The 13458-nt window shown below is 45.1% G+C and overlaps 1 protein-coding gene across 1 annotated transcript in view; it reads left to right on the top strand.

Moving 5' to 3' along the window:
- The window catches only part of LOC127354782 (B-cell lymphoma/leukemia 11A), a 36016-nt gene that overhangs the window by 758 nt on the left and 21800 nt on the right, over window positions 1-13458 (top strand). Inside the window, exon 2 of the mRNA XM_051384984.1 lies at window positions 2364-2756. Coding sequence (XP_051240944.1) covers window positions 2364-2756 — 393 coding nt within the window. The remainder of the gene's footprint in view (window positions 1-2363; window positions 2757-13458) is intronic.

Raw genomic sequence — 13458 nt, 5'->3', positions numbered from 1 at the left:
CAGTCCATGCACACTGTTGCCATTCGCGGACAAGTTTTCAGGTGTAATGTGTAGAGCCATTCCTCTAAAAGCCCCACACTCTTCTTTTTGTTTTTAGACTGTATTTACAGAGGTTTGAGCTGGTTTGGACACAGGGAAGTGGTGTTTACATACCCACTTGTCCACAGCGCAGAGACCTCGTGTGCGTTATCGGGGAGGAATATAGTTTCTGTGCCACAATTTCCTCACAGCTGCTGTTTGAACACCGTGTTTCCAATACGCAGCAGGTTACCCGGTGTCATTTTCAGATATATGATATGTTAAATATAAATCCACAGGAAACTCCGTGCGCGATAGTGTTTTACAACTATGGGAGACAAACGCCGTTTTACGCGCGTGTGATAAAATGACAGTGCATTGATTGAGATCGTATGATACGGTGTCCGCGCTGTCCAGTAATATTTATGTTTGCAGTAGGATTATTTCTCACCATTCGCCTGATAACAACAGGAACCACTTTATCAACACACTCTTCCGTATGCCAGTGAACGCACAGACGTCTCCCAATATACAGAGTGTTATAATTTAAGTTTTAAGTGGAGATTAGGAGCTCCCTTATTTATTTTGTCCTTAATTATTTTTGTCGTAAATGTCTCTCTGCGTGCTGCTCCCATTTGGGTTGAAACCAATTATGCTCTCGCAACATGTATGCCTTCATTTGTCGGGTAATTGTCAAAAGGTTTGTCAGTGGGGGGCGCAATATGATTGTAGTCCTGTAGGCCACTTATGAACTTGAACTTGATCCACTTTTATGCCTGTGCTGCTCGACCAAGCGCACACAGAGGATCGTTTTAGCAGAAATAAGTGATTGTATATTTTATGTTAATGCTCGTGTGTGGTTTCCAAAGGAGAAAAAAAAGGACAGTGAGATTTTCAAAGAGAATGCAGGCTCAAGGTGTTTTAAAGATAAGCAGTTAAAGGCATGTTTGGATGGAACAATTTCTGTTATGTAAATACATAATATAAAAACTTTTTTTTCACACTGGCAGAGGTTTCATTTAACCTATTATTTCTATTTTTGGCACTGACCCAGATCCATTCAGTTCAGTCAGTTCATTTAGTTTGGAATAATAATTACGTTTTTATATATTCCTATTATTCATATTTGAACAACAAAATACTACACACTTTGCATAATTCTGATTTGAGGCCAATTGTGAGCTTCCAAAGTAGCAAAGGGACACTTCATTTATACAGGCAGATTCACATGCTTGATACACTGATTTGTGTTTTGAGTGAGTTGAAATGAAATTATTGATCCACTGTTATAACAGGGAGTCATGATAGTCTAAAATAGCAAAGCAAGAAGCCTTATGATTTCCCTGATAGTGAAACAGACCTACTCCTGTAGCCCAGTGGGAAACACTGACCTAAACTACTTTAAATTCTGGCGCAGTCAGATGTCTGAAAAAAGGATTATATTTTAGTTTTCAAAGTTATTCACATCACTCTTGCATGGCATCAAAATGAGATTATTTGGTTTGAAGAAAATCTTTCCACCTAACCCATCCTCACACACCTCGCCTGTGTCCATGGCATAAGCTGGTTAAGATAAGCTCCAGCAAAATAGGGGCAAATTCCCTCATCTTTAATGCAGTTGAACATACAGGTAACAGGGCCTATCTTGCATAGTCCCTCGCCACCTTCTCGTCTGACCCGACACGGAATTAAAGGTTGAACTGGCGGCAAGAATTCATCACATCTTATCTCAACATCCCAGTCGGGGCGCCCAATGTCGTTTACCGTGTGGTTAGATTACTTCTTTTAAAATGCTCTCTCTCTCTCTCTCTCTCTCTCTCTCTCTCTCTCTCTCTCTCTCTCTCTCTCACTCTTTTCTCTCTTCTCTCTCCCTCTCTGTCGGTACTTCAGGGACCTACTCCACATCCAACCCCTCAATGTCTAACCTTGGTTCACGAGATCCCAGCACTTTTAACGAAATGGGGTCCAATCATCTTGAACTCAAATTAGAATCTATTTTTTGATTCTCAGAGGTGTTAGGTTCATTAAAAAAGCGAGATTGGCAGCACAATAAAGAGGGTCAAGCAACTTAATCGTTTGGCTGCTGCCTGCGAGCTGAACATGTCAGTCCTTATCGAAGTAGTCTGTGTGCTCTTTCTTTCTCTTTCTTCCTTTTCTAAAAATATTTTTATGCACATTTTACAACATGACCTTATTCCTGTAGATGTCTGCATACATTGTGTAAGACTCAGTAATGTGCCTTTCCATCGCCTCTCCTGACACATTTGTTTACCAGCTCTACAGAATCACTACCTCTCTCACTGAACTATACACCTCACAATCCTTTTTCTTGTCTGCCCGTCCAGCTGAGCCGCTGTCAGGTGTTTTGCCAGAGGAAGACTCTCAGGACTCCCCCAGGCTGGGAGTGGCTCAGGGTGAGCCCCTAAAAGGGGACCAGGACCTGCTGACCTGCGGCCAGTGCCACTCCCGCTTCCCCCTGGCTGACATCCTGCTGTTCATTGAACACAAACGGAGGCAGTGCCACGGGAGCCTCTGTACGGACAAACCTCTGGACAGGCCACCGTCCTCCCCACTTGCCTCGCCCCTCTCCACGTCCTCCTCGCACTCGCGGACCCACCATCAGCACCCGCGGAGGGTGTATCACCCCGTGGAGGTGGCGGTTCAGGTGTCGCCGCAGGATGAGGATTGTTTATCTGCACCCTTGCAAGGAATAATCCCAAAGCAGGAGAATATCACAGGTAAACACAGTGGGAGCTTAAAATGGCTGCCACGCAAGAGTAAACAAATGAGCAAGAAAAAAAAAAATGTGGGAAGTGAGTGTTTATGGTCTAAAGGTGTGGAGTGAGTCGTGCCTTTCCGAGGTTCGTAGAGAGTTTATTTCAAAAGGGAACAAATGCTTTCTCAGATTCCCTTGGTTTTGCCTCTGGTAGTAGGGATGTATCCAATCAGCATAACGAGTGTGAAATATCTGCCGCTGCATTTAGGAGCTGTGAATCTCCCTCAGCTGAGCCATGAACCCACATGAGGACCAGCCATCCTGAAAATGATTTTGAGAAAAGGAAACATTTGCAGATAGTAAAAAAGACACACACTGAGACAGACAAAGAAACTCATTATGAAAGAGAAAAAGAGAGAGAGGAAAAAAAGATGGATTTCTTTTGGTTTGTTGCTGCATCACAGATGTGCTCAGATCCTGTGGCCTCCACATTCTCTCTCATGTGGTGGTGAGAGATGTATCTCTATCCCTCCCTGGCTTATTGCGCTGCCATATCTCTCCTTCCCTCAAATATGCGCCTGCAAAGGCTCACTCTGATGCTAAAATTAAAAAGAGATAGAAAAGAATGTAATTATGCTGAACTGTCAAGGAAGAAGCATTTATTTGAGGAACCCTACAGCCACTAATTGTCAGTGTTTTCCTTGATTTGAGTAATTAAGGACTTCTTAAGGCGGCTGGTTTGTTGTTTGTCCACCGGGGCTAAATGAGGCTGGAGTGAAAACATGAGTGGCTGTGCAAATAAGCGTGGGTCCCTTATGACTGGTTTTACAGAGTAGCATTTGATTTCGACCAGCCTATTTGAATGTTTATTCATTTCCTTTAACAGAACCGATATGGTTTGCCAGATTGGCCTGATTGTCTGGGCAGTTGTGATTTAATTGGAAGCCAATTCAGGCTAAATGCACGGAGAGTAGTACTCAATAATGTGCGCCACTGTACTGTATTAGTCAGTGCCACAGCTTTGCAGATGGCATTGTAAAGGGACCACTGTTATCTGTCGTTAGCTCGTCAGCCCACTGTCACACAGAATGACCACTGTTCATTAGTGTGTAGTTTGTTAAACATCTGCCCTGCATATGAGCGCGCACACACACGCACACGCATCCTCACACACATACACATCCAACATGCCTCTTGGCCTTGTCAGCTGTTCGAACATGCTTTTCTTTGCTCATTTAGATCATCATGCAGTGGAGTTCACATGATATCATAAGGTCACTAGCATTGTGAGCAGAGCTTTATTTATAGGGCTTATTTCACTTGGCATTGTATAACAGTCAGGCATTTCTCTGTGTTGTAGTAATATATAATAGATTCATTTGGTTGTATATGGAGTGAGGTCGTACCCTGTTGTGACACCAAAACGGATTTTTTTTATAACCCTGTTATAACACTCCTTATGTAAAAACCTGAGAGAAAGAAAACTCGAGTGTGTCAAGATTACAGATAAGCAAAAGCAGCAGTAGATTTTGGGTGAAACAGAAAGAGCAGCCACTGCGCAGGATAGACATCAGTGACATCAGTGAGTGCATAAAAGCCCCCCCCCCCCAAACCGCCAAGATTGATGGATCCAGACTGGCAGTGCCAGTGCGCCACCCCGTACCCCATATGCTAGCTGCCATGTTCTCTCACCCTGCTCAGTTAGAGGCTGACACTGAGATGAGGCATCTCAATACGTACTGTCCCTACACACTGGCTTCATGTCCAGGTTATTCCAGGGGTGTGTATTATATGTTACACCCTTAAAGAGTTTCTGCTGCATTGCATACACTTGAATGAATGTGACCCCTACACTCCTCACCCTCCTCCTGAAATGTCATTCGACTCAGATGGATTTCTGTATGGACCGCAGCTTATACAGGCAAGGACTCGGGCTAGGTTTAGGAAAGAAGCTGTGGGACTAAAGGAGCCTGACACCCAGGATGGTTGAACTTGGAGGTGGGGCGGTGGGGGCAGTTGTCTGTAATGCACCCAGAGCTCGGGATGAAGCTGTTTCTCTCTGTCTCTGTCTTTGGGACAGCTGAGGCCGTCTGGGAGTCTCATGGCTGCAGCTGGGGCTGGGGTCTGCAGTCTGGAGCTCTGGGCCGTTAGAAGAGGGCAGAGCAGCCTGCGTGCCATCATTTGCATGATAAACAATTTAAGATATGCATAGGGACACCGTAGCTTGTCTCCAGATTATGGATGGCCCAGAAAAAGAGCAGATGACGGTTTCTCACACAAACTGCGTGACTGCAGTATAGTGTAAGACTGGATTTATTTCACAGGATGTAATCACTATTAAACAGGCATACTGGTGAATGGATTCATAGGTTTTATTAACATTCACATGTATTGTTCTATGGGCTTAATGTGGCTGTTATCAGTGCAATAAATGATTGTTTGGTCTTCCTAAACTGAGTAATTGGAGCAAGATGCTTTTCATTGTTATGATTTAGGATGCACTGCCGGCAGCTGCACTACTTTGTATAGGCATTATCGTGTCCTATATACCATAATTAGTATTTTTACAAATCGTTTCTCCTTACTACATTTTATGAGTGTGGTACCACATTCTTGAGCTCATATTGCTACATTACTGTGTCCTGTATTTATCCATCCTAGTATTAGCGCCTCTTGCCTTCTCACCGGTGTAGCCATGTGTGTTAATGAGGCCATTGTAGCCACTGAAATCGACCACCATCTCACACTTCTGCCTCTTTCCAGCGCACTGCCTCTATTGTAACCTGGACTCTGAATCGATACTGAGTTAATTATGGCAGCCACCTTTCCCCTTTTTTTTCTATGAGGAGGAAAACATTCTAACACCGGAACCGTATTTCTTTTAACACCTCTCTGTGGCTGTAGTGTGTCTTCCCGCAGCAGTTTGCCTGTCCTGTTTGTCCCTGTGTGTTGTGGAGACAAAGGTATTTAGCAGGCTCCGTATTGGCACCGTGCCACCTTTCTCCAAACCACCAGCCCCCCTCATAAGCACACATGTATACACACTGGGTATCTGTCAGGCAGAACTGGGGGGGCTGAGCAGTGCATGGAGAGAGTGGGTGTGTGTGAGTGGTGGGGGGTTAGAGGCTCCTTGGTAGTGATATCTTTTTCCAGTGGCCAGTGTGTATGTGCGTGCATATGGGCCGCTTTTCAAGTGCCTTTGTGTTGGTGATCACTTTAATTGATACTGAAAAGGCACAGATGCATGCTATTGTAATTATTGGACACCAGCTAATATTTTCACCATAAGCACTCCATTGTCTGTGAAAACTGACTCTAATTTGATCCTACAGTGGCTCTCGGCTGTGATAAAATCGGTTCTATTTTTGGATGTGGGCTCCACTAAGTTTTAACGAAGGTGAACAGGAATGGTTTTTTGGATGAATTTTTCATAGAGGACATTTTTGTATTCCAAAGCCAAGCTCTAAACACCCACAAATGTTGTCGGTGGAGAATTCGTCAGCCTTTGTTGTTGGCTTGAGTGTTAGTGGCTCTGGCTGCATTCAAGTGCAAGTCTAGTGGATGTTTACATCTCGAGTGTGGATCCGGTGTTAAACTAATGTATGTGCATATGTGTGCGTGTGTGTGTGTGTGAGTCTGGTTTTGACCACTTAAACTGTTTATAGCTTTCTCTGTGTGTGTGTGTGTGTGTGTGTGTGTGAGAGAGAGAGAGAGAGAAAGAGTGTGTGTGTGTGTGTGTGTGTGTATGTATGTGTCGGGCTGTTTGTTAAAGCTTTACTACTCTGGGCGTGCAGGCTGAACATGAAAGGGTCTTTGACTTGGCAAGCCTCGCCTGAGGACACCCCTCTGTGGACCATGCCAGGCCAGACTTGGCACACAGTGCCAGGCCTGAGGGATGGGCTGGGCCTAAAAGTCTGTATGTGTGTGTAAGAGGGAGGTATATCTGTGTGTTAAAGCAATGTTTTGTGGGTTTACGAAGCAGGACTTATGGTGAGGTGGCTGCTAGGTGTGTGACTTGACAGTGGGAGTGTGTGTGTACTTAAGGGTAGGCGTGTGTGTGTGTGTGTGTGTGTGTGTGTGTGTGTGTGTGTGTGTGTGTGTGTGTGTGTGTGTGTGTGCTGTCCTCAGGGCTCCTGGCTTCAGCTTCCTGTGTCTCTGTTTGTCTTCTAACAACCCCAGTACCACAGCCTGAGGCCATTCAGGTGGAGGCTAGTTCAAGTATGCACACACACACGGACACACACAAACATGCACAAATACACAAAAAAATAGGCTCTCACAAATGCATGCACCGACCCACTTACCCACCCACAAATGTACACAGACACACATCTCTTTTATAAACACAACAATGCCCCACACCCCCTTTATGGATGCATACACACACACGTACAGTGTGTAAACCCCCTGCTGTGAACCTATGTTTTGTCTATAATAAATGTGTTGTGGAAGAGGCCCATGATGTTGTGTTGTGACTTGATGAGATCTGTCAGAAACATATGATACTTATTTCAGCCCCCTCCCCTTTGCGTCCCCCTCTCTGCTTTTTTTTCTCTCTCTCTGTCTCTCCTTTTCTTTTCTCTATGTCTCTCTATCTCTTTAACTCCCTTGCTCACTCGTACTCACTCTCCACGCATCGCTCCAGTAGTTTGTCTCGAGGGACTGGAAACTCTAAGTTTTGGCTACATTAGCATGTCTGCACCTCTTAAAGGGTTCCAACATCCACTCTAGAGCTCATTCTCACTCTCGCAGATTTGGCTACAGAGCAAGCCAGAAGACACACTGACTCACACACGCACACACGCACACACACACACACACACACACACACACACACACACACACACACACACACACACACAGACACACATTTCCTGCCTCTTTCTTTCCCCTCTACCTACTGTCAAACGAAGCTATACGACAGAAACAGCCTTGTTTGTCCACAGCCGCATCACACGGGATGAAAAAGTATCCTCAGAAATAAGCGTGTCCTGCCGCTGTCCTGTCAATAGTGTGGCAGGCAGTCACATCACAGGGTCAGGGGTCATCTGACAGCGTCAGGGCCTGTCACGCCAGCCGCCGGCTTCACCACCTGCAGGTTAATGACTTTATTTTTAGACAGAACAGAAACAGAGAAGAAAAAGTGTCTTTGATACAGCTGTAGCTCAGGAAGTGGTGGATGAGAGCAAAAAGGACAGAACTGGTATTTTAGGAAGTAAGCAGGTTGGTTTGGGGTTAGAATGAGAACTGAGTTTTTAACGAGGTAATTTTTTTTTTTTTTTTAAACGAAAACTTATTTCTTTTAACTTAAGTTCCTTATTTAGGTCACTGAGTAAAACTGATCCAGATTTGATTGTTTTGTGTTCGTTGAGTCTGTATTGCATGATCCCGTCCTGTATCACTATTTGGTATGTCAGCTCAACCTCTTGCTGTTCCTATTGTGACTGTAGTGTTTAAAGCTGTTGTGCTGAAGGACCATTGCTGTGTCTTTCTCACACCCATGGTGATAATGCTGAGGCCATGGGAGAGCCACAATGACGAGGACGTCACATTAGTCTGAACCCACTGATCCTGGTCACTATCTGTCTTCCTCCGCTATCTGTCCCACTGCAGGTTCCAGCACTGGGCTTGCCCTGTCATAATGTGCAAGTGTATGGGTGTGTGCGAGTCTGTTTGTACCTTTTGTATGTGTGTGGGTGGTCGTCTACAGCTGTGTCTCGCCAGCATTATCTCAACCAGAGAGATACAGAACAGAGAGGGCCCCCCTGTCTGACGTTACACTTGTGAAAACTCACAGTCCACTGTGTGTGTGCGTGTGTGTGTGTGTGTGTGTGTGTGTGCTTTAGCATGTACATGTGCATGCAATCCATGTCTGCCGCTGCACTTTTTAATAAATGTATACTAATAGGTTGCAGTATTCCTCTGGAGGGTTCTGTGTTCAAAAGCTCATTGCCTCCTAATAGCTCAAGTTAACTGTACATTTGATCTTAGATTCAAATCCCACGTCTTTTAAACGATGATCAGAAGATAGGGGCCTCATTCATTTTTAAGAGAGTGTTAATTTGGATATTAGAATCACTTTAGGCTATATGCTGGTATCGGTGCTGTGCACAAAAGCATGCAGGCATGAGTTGGCACACCAATCGAACGGCACACACCGTCCTCATTTATGCAAGGATGCATGCACACACACACACACACACATACTTACACCTCCACTCCATCCCCCAACACCAAACTGACCCCCAACCCTCATCGCACACAGACACACGTATACACACACTCATAAATGCACACTCCTGTCCCAGGCACCCTTTACTTTTGCAGGCTGAATCTCACTGATAACATGCTGGCGCCCTCATTTAAATTTGAAGCGCTTCTTTAATCTTCAAAGGCCTGATTGCTTTATGAATATGCATGGACTGAGCTGACTCTCAGTTCATTACCTTGTTGTAAATTCTAATGACCATTAGGGCCCCGCGCGGTAATTGCCAATTGTTTTGCATTTTTGATTAGCCCATTACCGGAGCGCATTCTGAACATGTCTGCCCTGCCTGCCTGCCAGGCCACGGAAAGAGGCAGAGGGAGGGAGAGAGAGGGAGGGAGAGAGAGATGAAGAGGAGAGAAAGAAGGGAAGGTGGTGTGAGGGGCAGTGAAACATGGTTTAGGCAGCATAAATTTTGATGCTTGGCTCATAATGTTAGTTTTGTTTAGGTAGGAGAGCTGGGTGAGCTAGAGGGAGATGAAAGACACAAGGCAAAAAATGTAGAGCTGGATGTTCCTTAAACAAGCTTGTTTGAGTGCAAGAGCGTGTACCTGGCTGCATTTATGTCAGCATGTGTATTTGTTGACTGCCGCCTGACTGTGTGTACATGTCCAAGTTTGCGTGCTATTCGGTGTGTTGGATGGGGTGGGTGGTTTGCTGGGAGTGGTGGGGAGTTTCTGGTAGTGCATCCCAATGCACACTGTGCCTGGGACTTATGAAAGATTGATGGCTGCTAGCAGAATGGCATCGCCCTGCTACAACTTGATAACATCTAATGGATAATTTAGCGCTCTAAAACCGGCATGCCGGTCCCCCTCTCTTGCAAGCTGGAGAGGACAGCAGCTGCTGGGCTTTTGGGGCTGCTGTGTGCCAGAGAGAGACATGAAGACAGGCAGAAAGAAGAGGAAGAAAGGGAGTAAAAGAGGGAGGAGGAGAGATAGAAAATGCGTGTGTTTGTGTGACCATGGCTTGTCGCTTTCCCAAATGCCAGGAGTGAGCTAGGGGTGTCACAGTTGTTAGCCAGGAAACTCTTAACTACATGAACCTTAACTCGTAAATATTCCTGCAATAGTCATTATTGTTAATAGTGTTATGTGGGAAAAGGAGCTGGAGTTGTTTCTTCACGGAAGACACTCCGGCAGTTTGCATGATTTCTGGAAATTTTCCACTAACAACAAAAATGTTTGATTCAATTATATTCAAATTATAGAAATCTAAAATAGATAATGAAAACAGCCAAGACAGGTCAATAGCACCACAAAGTTAAGCCAAAATGACCACAACACATTAGAGCCTTTATGAAGGCAGGATTTATAGCAGGCCTGTTTTATTAGAATGTAGTATGAATTGTAGCTTGGTGTGCATAAAAACTGACTATAAGTTTATCATTTAGTCAGCCTGGGGGACAATTCACCATGCTCTTCTTCTGTCGTGTCCTTATTTTCCTACTTGCTGCCACCTGTAATGAGCAGAAAATAATGCATGCACTACCACATCACTTGGGAAAACACCTGCCACAGAATATTTCCATATAATGGACCTGTGCTTGAATGCCGAAAAAGGCTACCTAGATAATTGAACCCATAAATGTTGCAAGATCCATGTATGAAAGAGGCTTCTCTCTTTCTTTCTCTCCCTCACTGTCTCTCTCTTTCTCTCTTGTGTATCATTCATAATCTCCATAGTGTTTACACACAGCTCCTAGGCCTACTGTCAGTCTCTTATTCCCAGACTATTAAGCTGTTGACAGTTTGGTTAATCGTCCCGCAGTTTGACTTCAGGGGAATCGGAGAGGGGTCAGTGGAGACCGTCTCCGAGGTGTGGTGAGAAAGTGGCCCTACGCGTGCGTGCTGTTCTACGCTCTGTGACGTGCCTTCGTTTGTCTCATTTTAACAGGGCAGAGGGGGTGCATTGGCCTAGGAAGGGGGGTGTCTGTCTTTGCTCTGGTCTTGGAGGAGCCAGGAGGGGCCACAAACACAATGGGGAAATTGTCCAGCTTGGGATCAGTTAGAGCAAGTAGCTAGTCAGGGCTAGCAGGCTTGCTGGCTGGTCTGTGTCCAGCCTGTATATGTTCACACACACACACACACACAGATTGAGAGAGAGCCGCAGCAGCAGCAGCAGCAGCAGCAGCAGAGTCCGCTGTGGCCAAAGGAGTCTCAGGCAGACAGCATGATAGATGGCTTTGTTAAAGGGTCCCAGGGTGTCCCCTGAACTTGAAGCACTCTGTTTATCTTGAATAGGAGAAGCACAGAGTGTTGGGGGGCAGTGAGGAGGAGGAGGCAGAGGCGGAGGCGGAGGAGAAAGGGAATGATATAGCTTTCAGGGGAAGGGAGAGAAAGGGAGTGGAGGAGGAGGGAGAGGGAGAGTGAGGGTCTGTATCTGGGCAGGCCTGGCTGGGGGTTGGGGAGGTTAAGGGGGGGTCGTGAGCTGCTGGAGAGACAGAGAGGAGGGAAAGAGGGGGATGGGGCAGCTCTCCTAGTAGCTGTCCATTAACAGATGAACTTGGCAATGGTCCAGGCCTCAAAGGTCTTGGGAGACAGGCACACACACATGCACATACAGACACACACATGGATGCACACTTCCCTGGTACCTGCTGACTGTGGATGGAATGCCACCATGGTTCTTTTTTTCGTCCAGAGGCGAAAGAGGACACGTCTCTGGTTCACCTATGTCAGAACCAGTTCAGACCGGTTAGCCAGCCAGGCCGAAGGAGGCAGCCGGACAGGCCTCATTGCCCAGCCCTCCTCTCTCTCTCTCTTTCTCTCTCACTCTCTCTTCTCTCTCCAGCTCGCCTCCTCTCGTCCTCCTCCTCTGTTTTTCAGGCTTTAGAGGAGGAAACAGAGAAAACCTCTAACCTGAGGGCACAGGACAATGCAGAGGGGAGAAAAAAGAAGCGAGGGAGCGTGGGAACAAAGTGAGTGAGGAAAGGATCCGGTCGTAAACAGGGTGGGAAGAGGAGGGAAAAGTGTTTGGTTGTTGTTGGTGCTCTCATCTTGATGGGGCAACATGAGCTTAACACCGCCGCTGCTATTGTGTACTGAAAACATTACAGCAAACATGAGAGTGGTGAAAACTGGGGAAGAGAATTTGATATGGAAAATGTACATAAGGGACTCTTGTGCTTTGTGGGCGAGAGAAACCTTTTTTTTGTGTCAGCTTTACATACATGACTATACCCGTGGATCTATATATGCATATGTACACAAGCGGCAGTAAGAGAAATTATGTCTGTGGATGTGTTTGTGTCTGTGTACACCATAAAATATGGTCGCAGTTCCTCTCCTAATTACGACTCGGATGTGTCCCTTGAGTTTTGAGAGCAGGCTGTTCACCACTCCACTTCAAATGCTTTGAGCTCACACACAAACCCTGCCTGGAGATGGCAGATCAGAAAGCTCTGTCACATCATGAACATCTAAGGAATTTGAGGAACCGAGAGTTTATCACTGCAGGATTGTAGAAAATCCTTCATTTGAGTCCCCATTCTGGCTACACCTATCATCTGTCTATCATATTGATTAAAGATGATTTTAATGTTTACAGTTTTGGACATGTACATAGTTCCAAGTGAAAGTGAAAAAAAGTGATTGCAAAAGTGAACTGTTGAGGTGAGAAAAGCGTGTGGAAGGCTGTGTGTGTGTGTGGGTGTGTGTGTGTGTGTGTGTGTGTGTGTGTGTGTGTGTGTGTGTGTGTGTGTGTGTGTGTGTGTGTGTGTGTGTGTGTGTGTGTGTGTGTGTGTGTGTGTGTGTGTGTGTGTGTGTGTGAAGCTATGATTTTTGCAAGAAAAGAAGTGGATTAGGTGTCGGCTTTCCCGCTAGCCTTGCAGGTGTCTTTCTCTGATTCTGTCTGATTCTTTCTCTCCCTCGCTCTGTCTTTTTCTGTCCTCACTCAGGGCCTTGTGGTCTTGAATATGACAAATGGACACCAGACAAAAGACTTCAAGTTCATGTGTGACTATAGAGAAGTTGATTCATCTTATATCAAATATCTTCATAACATTAATTCCCCTTGATTCTTTGAAGTTTGGTATGTGTTTATGCAGGTAAATGTGTGATGAATGTATAAATGTGTGTACACTGGAACTAAAGTTAGGCATCAAAGTGTCAAATATGAAAAGTTGACATTGAATGCATGGCAAGATTTTTAGGTTTGTTTACTTATTTATCTTTGATCAGATATTTTTAGAATCTTTAGGGAAAGTTGTTCATTTAATATTGGTGCATTGAGCAATTTTTGTTCATGTTTATATTCCTCAGACTAAGGTATGACAAAAAAACATTGTTTTGGTATCATAAATACCTATCCCTGCCCGCAGCCTATAGAATAACTATAGGTCCAAACCTACTAATATGAAATGATGCCTGGTGCATCAAGCTTATTGTTTGTGTGGGCGTCCTACCCACACGTAATGCTGAATCTAAGGACAGTTATGATACATCTTGTGTCAATTGAT

Source organism: Dicentrarchus labrax, unplaced genomic scaffold (assembly GCF_905237075.1).
Source record: "Dicentrarchus labrax unplaced genomic scaffold, dlabrax2021, whole genome shotgun sequence".
NCBI classification, from domain to species: Eukaryota; Metazoa; Chordata; class Actinopteri; family Moronidae; genus Dicentrarchus; species Dicentrarchus labrax.
Note: the sequence above shows the minus strand (reverse complement) of the source record. Positions and strands in the feature narration are given on the sequence as shown.